Genomic DNA, 16,499 nt, shown 5'->3' with positions numbered 1-16,499 from the left:
AACAATTTTCGTTGTTCTAGCTTCAAAATTCCCTTAATAGTGACACTTTCAAAAAGCCTTTCATCCCCTATTTCACTCCCTTAGGAGTGGAATTTTGGATAATCCCTTTCCAAAGGGTGCCTACAGTATAAGAGCCACACCCTCTCCAAAACTTCCTGTTTCTATCCTTCGCAATTTTGGACTGGATGATGAACCAGTCAGGGCATTGCCTCATATACAGAGATGTAATAGTGAACTACAAAAACATGCACTGACAGTCCAGGTACAGGTCCAGTGACACAACATGAGAACTTTTCTGTTACTACTACTACTACTACTACTACTACTACGAGAGGAATTTCGCGTATCCCAGTATCAAAGATTGTACTCCACTCCCACTGCCACACTACACCAGCATGAGTAACAATTTCATGTCCTTTCCTTCAGATTCAGGAAAGAATGCATGGAAGAGGCATTAACATAAGATCAGGCACTCTTCTCACAGTTTCAGACATGGACTTTTTCATTTATTAGTGATTATGTCATGTAGTTTATAAAGTGAAGCAACAAGCAGCAGCAGCAGCTGCCGCACCACAAACTTCCAGAAATACAAGACTAAAAATTCCCTGAAAATGGAAACAAAGGGAATTCTCGCTCACTCAACACAGAATGCAGGTTTGAAGCTGATACACAACAAAAAAATATACAACATAGTTCATAAAATCACTATTCTTTCAAAGATTTACAAAAAAAAATTAGTGTACATTTATCACAACATGATGAAACACTAAAAATAATGTGGGTGAATATTATTACAGTATTTGCATGCAATACTGTTACACTTCTTTGTGCTCTTATCGTAACTCTGAAAATTCCTGGCTGTTCATATTTTTAGTACTTTTTAGAGAAGGTAAGTGACATTTATAACATTTTGTACTTCAACATTGGTAATAATACTTACATAAGACAGGAATGACATAAAAAGGCACTAAAATTACTGATTAGAAAGTTAAAGAAATAGAGTCAAAATAGTTGTTTACACCTTCTAAAGCTGTCATTAATACTGGTTTTTTCACTTACATTTATCAGTCTAAAAACAGACATCACCTATAATAACACACAACTGTGATCTGCTGTTGTTTATACCAACAGCCAAGGCACTTCATAAAATATAACATGTATATTAATGTATAAAATCGTTAACCGTGTAACACAAGGCACAGAATATTAGAAGCACTGGAGCTCAGTTTAACAATACGCAATGGCTGCCTTAGGAGCTCTTACATCTCTTGGATCCCTGATGTCACTATTTGAAACAATCTGCCACCCTCCAACATTACATTACATTAGTAACTTCCATATACATAATTAAAAATATACATATTTAAAAATATAGAGCAGCAGAAAATAAATAACATTACAAAAGAGTATCCATCATACAAAGACACTCATTTCAATATCTTCATGATGAGTAGCATTTCTGTTTGCTGGTGCATGTTGCTTTTCAATACATTCAGTGAGAGTTTTCTTTCCAGTTAACAAAACATGAACTGTTTGATACTTCCTCTGCCATTCCTTCAGCAGCTTCCAATGATACCTGGAAATCAAAAGCAATAATGACGTCAGGATTCCCTTCATAATTCCTACTTATGGTACAAAAAATGTGAACATTTTATTACTACTTCTGTGCATTTAAATACATTTATCTAACTACATACATTTTGAAATGAATATACACAGAGTTTACTATGTGCCTTTGGTGTCCTATATGCAGAATAGTTTAATGGAATGTCAACATGTGCGCGCGCACGCACGCACGCACAGTGTGTCCATTGATAGTGACCGGGCCAAATATCTCACACACACACACACACACACACACACACACACACACACACACACACACAGTGTGTCCATTGATAGTGACCAGGCCAAATATCTCACGAAATACGCATCAAACAAAGAACGAAACTAGTCTAGCTTAAAGGGGAAAACCAGATGGCGCTATGGTTGGCCCGCTAGATGGCACTGCCATAGGTCAAACGGATATCAACTGCGTTTTTAAAATAGGAAGCCCCATTTTTTATTACATATTCGTGTAGTACGCAAAGAAATACGAATGTTTTAGTTGGACCACTTTTTTCGCTTTGTGATAGATGGCGCTGTAATAGTCACAAACATGTAAGTATGTGGTATCACTTAACATTCCGCCAGTGTGGACGGTATTTGCTTCGTGATACATTACCTGTGTTAAGGGGACCTGGAACGTCCTATACCTCCAATGTTAAATGTAAGGAACATTTTCTTGTGAACTATTAACACCAGAATGATGAAACTGTTACAGTATAATATTACATATATTTAATACCATGTACCATATGGATTTTAATTTATTGGTGTTTTTTGGGAAGATATTAATTATTTTGTTACTGAAAATAATTGACATTTTTTGGCATAGTATCTTTGAAATAAAATCTGTTATCAATTATGTATCACAAAAAGGCTATGATACAAGGTGTATATTGGCACTGTTTACATTCCTTGAAAATTTAAGTCTCTATCTCTAATAGTTTAGCAGAAAATGTTCCTTATATGGCAAAAAAGTGGACTTGTGGAAAACGAGTTTCAAAGTTTCACTAACATTTTAGTGGAGTCCAGCACCATAAGAGGGGATTTCACTGTCACTTGACATCTCCCCATCTAGCCTTCTTTTCACACCTTTCCTTCTTTGTCTGGCTTGCCTCTCACACTCCTTTTCTTTCCTTTCAGCATCCCATTTCTTCTCATTGTCTATCAACATCATTGCACTCACCATGTACTTTCCGGGCATCACATCCAGCTTCTTCAGCACACTGCACTTTATAATCTTACCATTGTTGTACGTAGCAATGGCATCATATACTCCAAAATGAAGAGTATGAATTTCCACAAAAACATTTTTTTGGGATTATGGTCCAAATTACATTATTCACACTCTCATTTTGATTTTGTGTACGTCCATGGAGACATTTCTTCAAAAGTTCAGTTGCAGAAAGATCTCTGAAAATTGGTTTTATAGCCTTCATGACAGTTTCTGGTAGACTGTGATGACACTTGTATACATGTTCAGATCCCTGATATTTGTTGTACTTGCACCAAGAATTGGGTCCCTGTGGGCATAGTCCATGTAAAGGTTCCTCGTCAGTCGATAAGGTGTGGCAGTAAAGTGCCATTACAGCCTTTTCCATTGCATCAACACTGTGAGTATTTTGTCTTATTGCCAGTCCATAGTCTCTCTGCAATCTGTCGATTACCTCGTCTGTCAATCTTTTAGCTCCACCCAAAGGTTTTCCATCACTGGGTACTTGGCCTTTCATTGTGGTCTTCAGTCGATGCAGCCTTGTTCCCATACATTTCTGAACGTGACCTATGCACTCCTGTTTAGTAATGGTAACATCATTTCCATAAGATTTCAGCTCAGATACAGCAGCAAACAACTTCGAATCACCATCACCCAGGAACTGTAGGTATCTGACCTTGTAGCACAGAAGAGAGCGACTGAAAATGTCTTTCACACCGAAAACTTCCATGGCCCCACTAGACCCACTAATTCCTTCGACAGTTTTCTGCATGCTCATCCTTCACTCTTTTAGGACACCTACAGTGCTTGGATTTAATTACAACATCTATAACTTTTGTAGTATCAGCACTTGTTGCCATTATTACCCCATTGTGTGAAGTGTGCCCGCACTTCTGCCACGTACCATTTAGTGCGACAGTCAGGTCCCGAGGATTCTGAACATTTGGAATTTCTTCCTTCACTGCTGTTTCTTTCATGGATTCCTGGGCAATATCTTCAACACAGGATCCAACAACCAAGTTATACTTTGAGAATTTCGATGGTGGTGGTGGTGGTAGATTCATTACACCACAAAACATTTGACCAGCAGAGTATCCCTTACTGATTGACCTTAGAGCATAAACACATCTAATATTTACACCACAGTACTTGCTTTTCTCACTATCAGTTTCACCTTGGCCTATTTCAATGTATTCTGAGTTCCAAAATGAAACACTGTAATGACGACTAGTACAATGGAGACAGATTTCTGCTGTAAGTCCTATGTGTCGCTTGACATTTACTGACATACTCAATTTGCAACATTCCTTACACAGTACTGAACTCTCAGTCAACTTTGATAGCAATGAAATGTTAATTATTTCATTCACATTATCCTCACTACAATTCTCCAACAAACTGCAGTATTTTTCAGTTGATCCATGCAACTTCTTGCTTGTGTTAGAGACAGGAGGAGATTTCACTTCATGAATAACCTCACTATTTTCAGAATCATTTCCCCAAGGTCAGAGAAATTGTCACAGTTCCACTAGTGTACCTCGGAGGAGGCTTCTTCCCCTTGTAAACGCTGTTACTAAATCGAGGCATATTTGATAAGTTCCAGTTACACAATAGAAATACAACACAAATTGTGCAATAACCACCAAATGCTCAATGTAAACAACAGTATCCAAAGACTACAATACGCAGACAAAACAATTGTCTATCAAATCGTGTTGCCAACATAATATAAAGTCTTTGGAAAGACTGGAAGTTTTGAAAAACGATATTTTCAATGAGCATGTATCCATGGAAATTCAATGTTGCGACATCTCCACTACAGCACATTATTGAAAACAATATTTTCAATACTTGGAGTTGAGCTACAGGTAAGATTAATATGTCATTTTAAAGAGGAAGATCTGTAGTATTTTATTTCACAATAAACTGAAAACCCAAAATTTCATCATTTTTAGGTTCCGGGTTCCCTTAAAATGGACTGTTTGCCAATTGCGAAAAAGATCGATATCGTGTTGATGTATGACTATTGTGATCAAAATGCCTAACGGGCGTGTGATATGTATGCTGCTTGGTATCCTGCACAACATCATCCAAGTGTCCCGACCGTTCGCCAGATAGCTTCGTTATTTAAGGAAACAGGAAGTGTTCAGCCACACATGAAACATCAACCACAACCAGCAACAAATGATGATGCCCAAGTAGGTGTTTTAGCTGCTGTCACGGCTAATCCGCATTTCAGTAGCAGACAAATTGTACGGGAATCGCGAATCTCCAAAACGTCTGTGTTGAGAATGCTACATCAACATCGAATGCACCCGTACCATATTTCTGTGCACCAGGACTTGCATGGCAACGAATCTGAACATCATGTACATTTCTGCCACTGGGCACAAGAAATTATGGGACGATGACAGATTTTTTGCATGCGTTCTATTTAGCGACTAAGCATCATTCACCAACAGCGGTAACGTAAACCTGCATAATATGCACTATTGGGCAATGGAAAATCCACGATAGCTGCGACAAGTGGAACATCAGCGACCATGGCGAGTTAATGTATGGTGCAGCATTATGGGAGGAAGGATAATTGGCCCCCATTCTACCGATGGCAATCTAAATGGTGCAATGTATGCTGATTTCCTGCATAATATTCTACTCATGTTACTACAAGATGTTTCACTGCATGACAGAATGGCGATGTACTTCCATCATGATCAATGTCCGGCACATAGCTTGCGTGCGGTTGAAGCGGTACTGAATAGCATATTTCATGAGAGGTGGATTGGTTGTCCAAGCACCATACCATGGCCCGCACATTCACCAGATCTGACGTCCCCAGATGTCTTTCTGTGGAGAAAGTTTAAGGATATTTGTTATCGTGATCCACCGACAACCCCTGACAACATGCATCAGAGCATTGTCAATGCAAGTGCGAACATTATGGAAGGCGAACCACTCGCTGTTGAGAGGAATGTCGTTACACATATTGCCAAATGCATTGAGGTTGACGGATATCATTTTGAGCATTTATTGCATTGATGAGGTATTTACAGGTAATCAGGCTGTAACAGCATGTGTTCTCAGAAATGATAAGTTCAGAAAGGTACATGTATCACATTGGAACAACCGAAATCAAATGTTCGAACGTACCTACATGCTGTATTTTAATTTAAAAACCTACCTGTTACCAACTGTTTGTCTAAAATTGTGAGCCATGTGTTTGTGACTATTACAGCGCCATCTATCAAAGCGAAAAAAGTGGTCCAAATAAAACATTCACATTTCTTTACGTACTACATGAATATGTAATAAAAATGGGGGTTCCTATTTTAAAAAACCCGATTTACATCCGTTTGACCTATGGCAGCACCATCTAGCGGGCCAACCACAGCGCCATCTGGTTTCCCCTTTCAAGCTAAACAAGTTTCATTCATTGTAGTTTTTTCGTTTGACGCTTATTTCATGAGATATTTGGTCTGGTCACAATCAATGGACCACCTTTGTGTGTGTGTGTGTGTGTGTGTGTGTGTGTGTGTGTGTGTGTGTGTGTGTGTACAAGAGAGTTTTTGCAATTCATTATGTGCTGCATGTCAAGGAACATTCCTTTACCCTGACGTAATTATGTTCAGAATTTGGAGATTGTTGGCCTAAACTGGTTGTTGATAAATACACAAACATTTTACAGTAGCTGAATTTAATCCTTGTGGGGTGGTGGTAAACTATGAAAATGGCAATCCTATCAGAGACATGGAAGACACCGTTGTGAAGTGGAAACAGTAGTATGAAAAGTTTTATTATGGAATTAAAAGTGGACCATCAAGTAGTTGAGCAACTTACACCAGAAACTACAATCTTGTGCAGCAAAATAAACAATTCAACATCTGAAGGGCTATAAAGCCTCTGCTCTAAGACAGTATGTCTGAGGAGAAGATTGAAGAAATGCGGCAGGAAGGTGGTGGTGTGCTGCATTCATCGTGTACATGAAGATAGGAAAATAGGAAGTGGTCACAATACTTGTTGAAGTCTCTTCATCCCATTACATAAGCAAGGTGGAATGAGGCACTGCGCCACTAACTAACTATTGCTCCCACAACCCATACAAGTAAAATTTTGCTCTGACTCTTGAACCAGCATTTGAAGCCATACATTCAATATCATATACCCTCAGGACATCCAGGTTTCGTAGCAGGAAAAGGAACTCTTGCACAGATTCTCAAAATATGAAAAATGAAAAATTGCAAGAACTCTGAGATCCTGTCTTCCATCTGCTTCCTTGAATACAGGAAAGCCTTTGACTGTGTTATCGGGGAAAAGTTGTGGCAGATGCTTGCAGAGTTTGTGTCCCATCACATTTGACAACACTGATCAGAATTCTGTACAATAATCACTTAACAGCTGTGGAGCCAAGTCCTGGCAAGTCTGATTTCTTTAGTGTACCAAAAGTTGTCAGAGGGGTTGTGTTCTGTTCCCACAAAGTGTACAACATCTATGAAGAACATGTCATTAAGAATGATCTTGATGGTTCGACCAAAGCCATCTCAATCTGTGGTAAAATTTAACAAACTCCAGTTTGCTGATGACACCACGCTTTTAGCCAGCAGCAAACATGAACTTGCTGTGCTACTAACAAAAGTAAATGACATTAGTCTATCACATGGCTTAGTCATCAATCTCAGTAAATCCAGACTCATGATGACTGGCTGACAAGTGCACAGGTTCAACTCACAGGCTGATTGAAGGAACAAGGAATCTTGCATTCTGTCACCTTCCTTTCGATCAACAATCTGAGACATGAGAAGCTATGAAGATGGATCATGCTGCATTGAGTGGCTATGAAGAAACTCACCAAGACCTGGCAGAGCAGATTGATAACTGACACCACAAAGATGCAGCTTGTTGAAACGACTGTTTTCTGCCTTCTTTAATGGTTGCAAAACATGGACCCTTAAGGCCTGAGACAAGCAGCATACTAGTGCATTTCTGCATTTCAGCTTTGGTGCTGGTGCATAAAGTTGCGCATAAAATGGAACGAACAAAGGCTAAATGTGTACATTACTCAACAACTCAATATCTCCAGCAATTCTCTCTTCATGTCAACAACAAAATTCTCCAGTTCTCTGGCCATACTGTGATATAAGATGGAGAAAACTCTTTAAAATAATCTTGGAAGAGAATATCAAGGACAAGAGACCAAAGGGAAGACCAGCAAGCAGGTGGCTGGATCAAATCAAGATCTTCTGTCTACCTCTTTAGTAGGCTCTAGGTTTGTGGGGTCACAACAATCGGCACTGAGCACAAAGACTTGTGATGACAGCAGCTTTTAGTGGTTCCGCGATGTCATTCTTGCAGTGTTAGTTTAGTGGCAGCTTGCATTTAGATAGGTTTTTTTTTTTTTTTTTTTTTTTTTTTAACAAGATGGAGATGACTATAAACCATACTGTGTGAGTAATTTGACACATGAAATAATCATGGAATTTACTAAAACATGAACCACTAATATTAATGTAGAACACTAAATCAAATACATTGCATGCATCTTTTCCGAAGCAAGATCCATTCACTTGAAAATTAACACTTCGTGTACCAGTGATTTTTGCCTGAAACTGCCAGTTTATTAATTTTGTTTTGAAGTATCAGTGCCTTTAGCATGAAACGACAACAGCTGCTGTTGTTGTTGCAAGACAAATACATCTAAAGGTACACCGAGATACTTTTAGGAATGTTGTGCATTGTAGCACTCACAGCATTCAAACCAACAGTCAGTGCAGTAACTGTGCTACACAATTATAGGAGATTGTGGCATGTTTGACTTTTTATAGTGGCCATACAGAGATCACTGACAGTGATATGTAAGTGTATCTAAAGTTATTGCAACATAAATCTGAGTTTGACTACTGTTTTTATGAGTTGCTTTGAAATGAAACCACTGGAGCAGTATACAACTATAAGGGGGTTGTTTGTGTTGTGCCCCGGATGATGATTACACGAATGTTTTGTCAGGATTTGTAAGGTGGTAGGTCCTCGAGGTACAGTAATATGCAAACATGAGAAGTAAGTTTAAACAGTTTTATTGACAAAGGCAGGTTATAAAACACACACGCTACATGCACCCATCATCAGTGTGTCCGACACCCTAATTACGGTCATATCGAAAGGCTCTATGGTGCTCTAAGAAAAGAGAGATATTCGCACCCGAGGCCACGCTAGTTAATTCCGTGCACGTCGGCCAGTGGTGTACTCTGTGTCACCTCACACTGCGGCTGGATACGCATGTACTGACCAAGCAAATTGTCTGCATTCCAGACGGGTCGGCTGGTGAGCACTCCTTACGTACCGTACGGCTGCGTGCAACCCATAGACCCTTACACAACATTTATTAAATTTTATGCCCATTTTTTCTTGTTATTAAGACTTGAGTTGTTTTAGGAATTATGAGCTCACAGAAATTTCGAGATGGGGATTGTGTCCATGCAAAATATGAATTTGCTTTCAAATATAACACGACATGCTCGTGGTTGAAAATTGTACATTCCAGTGGCTCCAAACTAAAACCACCTCCTTAAAATTAGTTTACTTTTTGCATATTTCTTCTTATAATCATTGCTTATTATTATGGTAATATTTAATGTCATTAAAAATTTTAAAATTACGAGGGCGGTTCAGAAAGTAACCTCCGATTGGTCACAGTGCGGGTTGTGGGGGGAGTAGCGACGCCATCTGTGAGTTCACGCACTCAACAGGTCAGTCGGCATCAAGCCGTGGTCGAGTGAACGTCGTACCTGCGCTAGTTTAGTTTTTGTGGCAGTTTGAAATGTGTGCTGCAATAGAAAACCCCGCCAAATGTGAAGTGCGTGCTGCCATAAGGTTTTTTACAGCCAAAGGATATTCTGTAGCAGCTATTCATCGTGAGCTTTGTGCCGTGTACGGACCAAGAGTTATGAGTGAAGGAGTTGTCCGTGAATGGGTACGTTTATTTAAACGTGGACGAGAAAACGTTCATGATGAAGAGAGGAGTGGTAGACCATCATTGGTGACTGACGAACTCGTTCAGACAGTTGATGCAAAAGTTCGTGAAAATCGACGTTTCTCAATGTCGGAGTTGTCTACTGGTTTTCCACAGATTTCTAAGACTCTCTTGTACGAGATAGTGACAGCAAGATTGGGTTACCGTAAGTTCTGTGCATGAAGGGTGCCCAAAATTCTTACCGACCACCACAAAACTCAAAGATGGAGGACGAAGGAGAACCATTGTTAAACAGAATTGTGACCGGTGACGAAACCTGGATTAAGTACGTGAACCCTGAGACAAAAGAACAATCAAAGATGTGGGCACATTCAAATTCGCCTACCAAACCAAGAAAAGCCTCGCAAGATTTTTCTGCCAGAAAACTGATGGCAACGGTGTTTTGGGATGCCAAAGGGGTGTTGTTGGTTGAATTCATGGAATGTGGTACGACCATTAATCAAGACGTGTACTGTGAAACAATAAAAAAGTTACGACGGGCTATACAGAACAAACGCCGTGGTATGCTGACTTCCGGTATCGTTTTTTTGCACGATAACGCCCGTCCTCACTCTGCTTGCAGAACAACGGCCCTTCTTGAGTCCTTCAAGTGGGACGTTATCAACCATCCACCTTACAGCCCAGACCTGGTGCCAAGTGATTATCACCTCTTCATGCATTTGAAGAAATCGCTCGGGTCATAGCGGTTTGATGACGACGAAGAGCTCAAAGATGCGGTCACAGGCTGGCTCCAGGCACAAGCGGGTGATTTTTATGCAGAAGGAATTTCAAAGCTTGTGAAGAGATACGATAAGTGCCTCAATCGCTATGGAGACTATGTAGAAAAATAGTGCAAAGATGTAGTTGTAAGATGTATATATTAAAATATTTTTATTTAACTTGGTGTATTTTTTTAAATCAACCGGAGGTTACTTTCTGAACGGCCCTCGTATATTGTCTTTCATATTGTTGGGACTCGAAGAGTTAATTCAGCATGAAAGGAAAAGATTACACAAAAACACTGTCACATATGTTAATAATGAAAGCAGATGTCCCTTTATTTGGACAAAAATGAAGTAATAATGCGATGATTATGTACACTTATGTTTGTGGACTGGGACCCTGCTGTCATTTTAAGTATGCCAAGTGGGCCTCATGTGGTTGGATCTATTTCTATTGAGCTGTCTCATCAGCAACAAGAACCACATCCATTCATGAACCAGGTTCATCACTGCCACCTGAGTTGTCTGAAGGATACTTACAAAGACTATATTCTTAGATGTATAGTTTGCGAGCTTTGGGTCAGGGCCCAATGTTTTCAGTGTCACACAAAGGCACATTCTTCTCAATGTATTTGGGACTGATGTCTGTAATTATATTTGTACTATGACTGCAGCAAAATATATATAGTGCAATTTTAAAATAACTGGGAAATTTAAGAACTTTCCAATTCACAGCTGTGTGTTTTTGATATTTTGCATCACACACTTTGAGACCATAATGAACTTTGGTGAGTATGGTACTCTTTCATACTTCACTTTGTCCACTTAGACTGGAAAGTTATACTAAGAAAGGATCCTATTTTAGAAAATAAGCAGACACTGTGGGTCTAGTTTCTGCAAATGCAGTTCGCAATGTCTGACTGCAACAAATATTGCAGCAGTGCTGGCACACAAGTCCATCTTTCTTCTATAAAACAAAACCAAATATTGTTCTCAATAGGCTTTTTTAAAGTTCTTGAAGTCTGAAATTACTTTGGTAGAAACTGTTGGTTTCTTTTGCCAGGATTGCCTTCTACTTTCGGCATCAATTTTGCAAATGTTCTACAGAAAATTTACCCAAGAAAACTGTAAAATTGTGATATAGGTCTAGGTTACGATGTATCCTAAAAGCTTATATCATCAGAACTGACCCACCAGTAACTCAGGACCTTTACATTTGTCAAATCTGAACTTACTACACCTAGCATCTTTGACTGATAATGTGTGTCTTATTGACTTTAATTGATATAATATGCCACGATTGAACAGTCTACGGGTGTGCTGCTGGTCCAACATATCGAACAGGCACAATATTTTGGGAACCAGACATATCACCATTATCATGTGCAATGATGGGCTGAGCTGCTGAGGGCTACAAGCCGTTCCCTCCGCAATCCACACCTGAGGGTCCAAGTCAGCAATCGCAGAGACATTTGCAGTGGCATCTGTGGTAGTGCTGCTGCTTCTTCAGGATGCAATACAGTTTAGGTCATAAATGCCTGTGTCATTACTTAAAATGGTCAGTTACCAAATAAAATTAAAGTTCATTTTTAGCTACCACTGTACTCTGGTCGATTAGGCTCAGAGCATTATGATCACTTTCCCTCTGAGGAGGTTGCTCGAATAGTTGAAAATTGAATTTCTTTCACCATATTACTACAATGAATAAAAAGTAAAGTACAATCTACAGCTTGTGCTGTATCTGCTAAAATATCTGATAATACAGATGGCAAACATACATTAAAACGTAAATGCTGAAAGACTTCTGTAATGACACTGTCCCAGTATTTCTAAGTTTGCACTAAAATTGTTGTATGTTCATAGCAAGGCTTGGGAACCATCACAGTCTACTTAAGAAGACGCTCAGCAAACAACAATCTGGCAACTAGTGCGGACAAAGCAACTACACTGACACTACTACAGATGCCGACGCAAGCATCTCGGCGACTGCTGACACATGCCCTTGGGTGAGGACCACAGAGGAAATGGCTTCCAGTGGGAGGGGATATAAGTCCACTATGCGCCCTCAGCACACTTGACGATGGCAACTTGTCTGAACACCAAAATATTGTGCCTTTTGGACACTGTGGACCAGCAGGACAACTGTTGACTCTTTAACAACAAATATGCAAGGAGAAACTGAAGAATCATAAGTTAGGCCATGCTTATTGTTCAGTATGCTATAAAATTTATGTTAAGATACATTTTTAATTTACTCAGCTGTGATATGCACAGTAAAAGGAAACGGAAACATCTGCCCCAACTCACACCCCACCTCTCAAGAGCACTCTTATTCCACATCCATTATTAGTTTTCTTTTCTATTGTCGAGAAAGGGAAATTGATAATATGTAAGGCAAGAAGCTTATGAAAAATTCACCCTAGTTGGAGAAAAAGTTTAGCAAAACTTTGCTACAGAATCAGAAAATAGCCGGTAGGAGCACTGTAGTGAAAAAAAAATTTAAAAATGTGCTATGTTTGGCACTATAGTTACATTGGCTATGCACACTACTGTGCTGAGGTGACCTCTGAGTGAAGTGAGGCTTTATATGTGCCAGTGTGGCAGTAGAAAAGCAGCAGTGACTTTTGACAGTGGCTGCAAGTAAGAACAAGTGCACATCTCTATGTATGCACAGTCAGTGCAGACAACTTGATTATTTGGCTCTAGATGGAAGGCACTGTACTCTGTTTTAATGGATGTTGTCATTGTGTATATTGGTCAAGTATACTGAGCACTGAAGTTCCTGAATGAATAAGACATGTATAAATTGTCTACGATGTTGGAGGCTCAGTATTTTTAGGGCTGTGTAACAATCATTGTATCTCACGTTATCTTTTCTTGCTGTCAAGTACAACTGTATTTGTTCATTGTACACTTGGATTGCAGATGCTTTCTTTTACTTCATGTGCTCTAGGCATAGCCACCATCAATGTGTATTACTAATCTGAGTGAAGTTTATGTACAATATTATGGAAAGGAGAGACTGCTGCTTAGCATACAGGGGAGACACTGAGTTGCAGGCAGGCAGAATAGAAAGACTGCTAAGCAAGTAAGCTTTTGACCAGTCTCTCTCTCTCTCTCTCTCTCTCTCTCTCTCTCTCTCTCTCTCTCTCTCTCACACACACACACATTTTCTCTGGCTGCTGAAGCCAGATTGTGAGCTCGGGCATTTTATGGGAGAAGCTGCTGAATGGTGGGAATATACAGAGGAGGCTGGGTCAGAGAGAGGGAGGATTAGTAGGGTTGGGGTGGGGGATGGTAAAATGTTTGTGGGAGCACACAATGATGAGGTAGGGGGAGGGTAGGATAACTAGGTGCAGTCAGGAGGATTGACAGAGGGCAGATTGGAGGGGATGGGGGGGCGGGTGAAAAAGAGGAGTGATGTAAAAAGACTGAGTGCATTGGAATAGAAGGCTGTGTAGTGCTGGTATGAGAATAGTGAAGAGGATAGTTGGGTGAAGAACAGTAACTAATGAAGGCTGAAGCCAGGAGGGTTATGGGAAAGTTGAATATATTGCAGGGAGAGCACCCCACCTGCACAATTCAGAAAAGCTGGTGTTTGTAGGAAGGATCCAGATGGCACAGGCTGTGAAGCAGCCTTTGAAATGAAGGATGATTCGTTGGGCCGAGTGCTCAGCAACTGGGTGGTGAAGCTGTTTCTTGGCCATAGTTTGTTGGTGGTCACTCAAGGGGACAGACAGCTTGCTGGTTGTCACACCCTAGTAGAATACAGAACAGTGGCTGCAGCTTAGCCTGTAGATTGTGGTTTCACAGGTAGCCCTGCATTTGATGGGATAAGTGATGCTTTTAACCAGGCTGGGGTAGGTGGTTGTTGTGGGGAAATTTATGGGGCAGGTCTTGCATCTATGTCTACTACAGGGATATGAGCCGTAAAGCAAATTGTTTAACAGTCCTCCTGTTTTGCCTTTCTGCAGTTCAGCATCTCCACTACATTGTGTGTAGCAATCTATCCTTTTCATAACACTGTCATCATTCTATCCTAGATTTTCCACTGTTTGAAGTCTATGTATGCTGTGTTAACTACTATTTGTTCATGTACCATTAGGTTCACCTTCATTACTCTGACATTCATTTTCCCCCTACTTATTCAGTAGTAGTCACTGGCAATAATGCATTAAAAATGTGTACACTGTACTTGCTTGATTCTGTACATTTATGATAAGCTTGCACTGGGTGCGCACATTAATGAAATCTTGTAGTATCTTTTCTAATACTGCATTAATTCAGGTGTACAGTAAGATATTCTGCATACTGTATGAATGGCTTCGTAATCGATCAGACAATTACTTGCATGTGCTGATCATCATATGGAAATTTAACAAGCATTGCAAAAGGGAAGGAATTTTTTCTGATAATTTTGGTTGATAATAGTAAATTTTAATGTTGATCAGCTCTCAGATGAAGTATGCAGAATTTGATCAATATGTGATTATATTCATTACTGGTTACAGAGTGAAAATCTCATTCTGGAAACATCCCCAAGGCTGTGGCTAAGCCGTGTCTCCGCAGTATCCTTTCTTTCAGGAGTGCTAGTTCTGCAAGGTTCGCAGGAGAGCTTCTGTGAAGTTTGGAAGGTAGGAGACGAGATACTGGCAGAAGTAAAGCTGTGAGGACCGGGCGTGAGTCGTGCTTCGGTAGCTCAGTTGGTAGAGCACTTGCCCGCGAAAGGCAAAGGTCCCGAGTTCGAGTCTCGGTCGGGCACACAGTTTTAATCTGCCAAGAAGTTTCAATTATGTTGGTTGTTTAAGTACATAAGAAGGAGAAGTATAACAAAAGAAGAGATGGCAAACAGCATGTAACTAGATGAACAGTTTTGATACTACTACTATTAAGCAAATGATGAGAAAGGCATGCCACTTTAAGAAGCAGGAATAGTGAAAACATATCTGAGTATTCAATATATTAGGGTGTTTCCTTAAAATATGGTTGTACAAGATTGAATCAGATCATTAGATGCAAACCAATCTTCAAACATCATACCAGAATGCTGCTTATGTTGCGCTGATGAAATTCGTAATGAAAGGTCACAAACAATCAGAAATACAAAAGGAAGGAATACTGTTCGCTATCATTTTCTCATCCTCATCATTTTTTCTGTCTATTTCATTGCTTTAAAATTCAGGGAGGTATGTTCCGTCTATGCAACTAATTTAAGGCAGTTTGTTTATTGCCATGTGCGTTTTGCTTTTTTTATTTGTGAAGTATCTTCAGTGGCCTGTAATACATGTTTCTTTTTATACATATAATAAATGTATTATGTGGTAGTTGCAATATGTTGCTATGTTCCATTTTGTCCTGTTTTTCTCTTTTTTTTTACGTATCAACTTTTGTAGCACAAATTTTGTGACGTGACATTATTGTTTGGTGTTACTTATGATTTCCAGCGCTGTCTGCTCATGCGTGTGGCCCTGGAAATGTATTCGTTAGTTTTTCTGCTCCAATTGGCCAATTTCAAACAATCTTTCACCTACATTTGATTCAACACATCGCTTACATCACTTGCACTTTCCATTTTGCGATCAACAGGTGTTTTTGATGTGTAGTATTGCCAGCAGTCACTGTGTGTATCGTTTGATATTTTTCATTCTCTCTCTCTCTCTGATGATGTGACTTACCATACGAAAGTGCTGGCAGGTCGATAGAAACACAAACAGACACATACATACACACAAAATTCAAGCTTTCGCAACTAACTGTTGCCTCATCAGGAAAGAGGGAAGGAGAGGGAAAGACGAAAGGAAGTGGGTTTTAAGGGAGAGGGTAAGGAGTCATTCCAATCCCGGGAGCGGAAAGACTTACCTTAGGGGGAAAAAAGGACGGGTATACACTCGCGCACACACACACACACACACACACACACACACACACACATATCCATCCACCATCACATCATCTT

General features: G+C 39.8%; 1 protein-coding gene across 3 annotated transcripts in view; it reads right to left on the bottom strand.

Moving 5' to 3' along the window:
• Positions 1-364: 364 nt before the first annotated feature.
• Positions 365-16,499, bottom strand: part of LOC124798284 (E3 ubiquitin-protein ligase MARCHF2-like) — a 51,027-nt gene continuing 34,892 nt past the window's right edge. The window contains exon 4 of one of the 3 annotated variants that reach the window (XM_047261609.1): positions 365-1,576. In XM_047261609.1, the coding sequence (XP_047117565.1) occupies positions 1,493-1,576 (84 nt within the window). In that variant the 3' untranslated portion in view covers positions 365-1,492. The remainder of the gene's footprint in view (positions 1,577-16,499) is intronic. The other 2 variants (XM_047261608.1, XM_047261607.1) reach the window with 2 other exon arrangements.

This window comes from Schistocerca piceifrons, chromosome 5 (genome assembly GCF_021461385.2).
Source record: "Schistocerca piceifrons isolate TAMUIC-IGC-003096 chromosome 5, iqSchPice1.1, whole genome shotgun sequence".
NCBI lineage: Eukaryota > Metazoa > Arthropoda > Insecta > Orthoptera > Acrididae > Schistocerca > Schistocerca piceifrons.
Note: the sequence above shows the minus strand (reverse complement) of the source record. Positions and strands in the feature narration are given on the sequence as shown.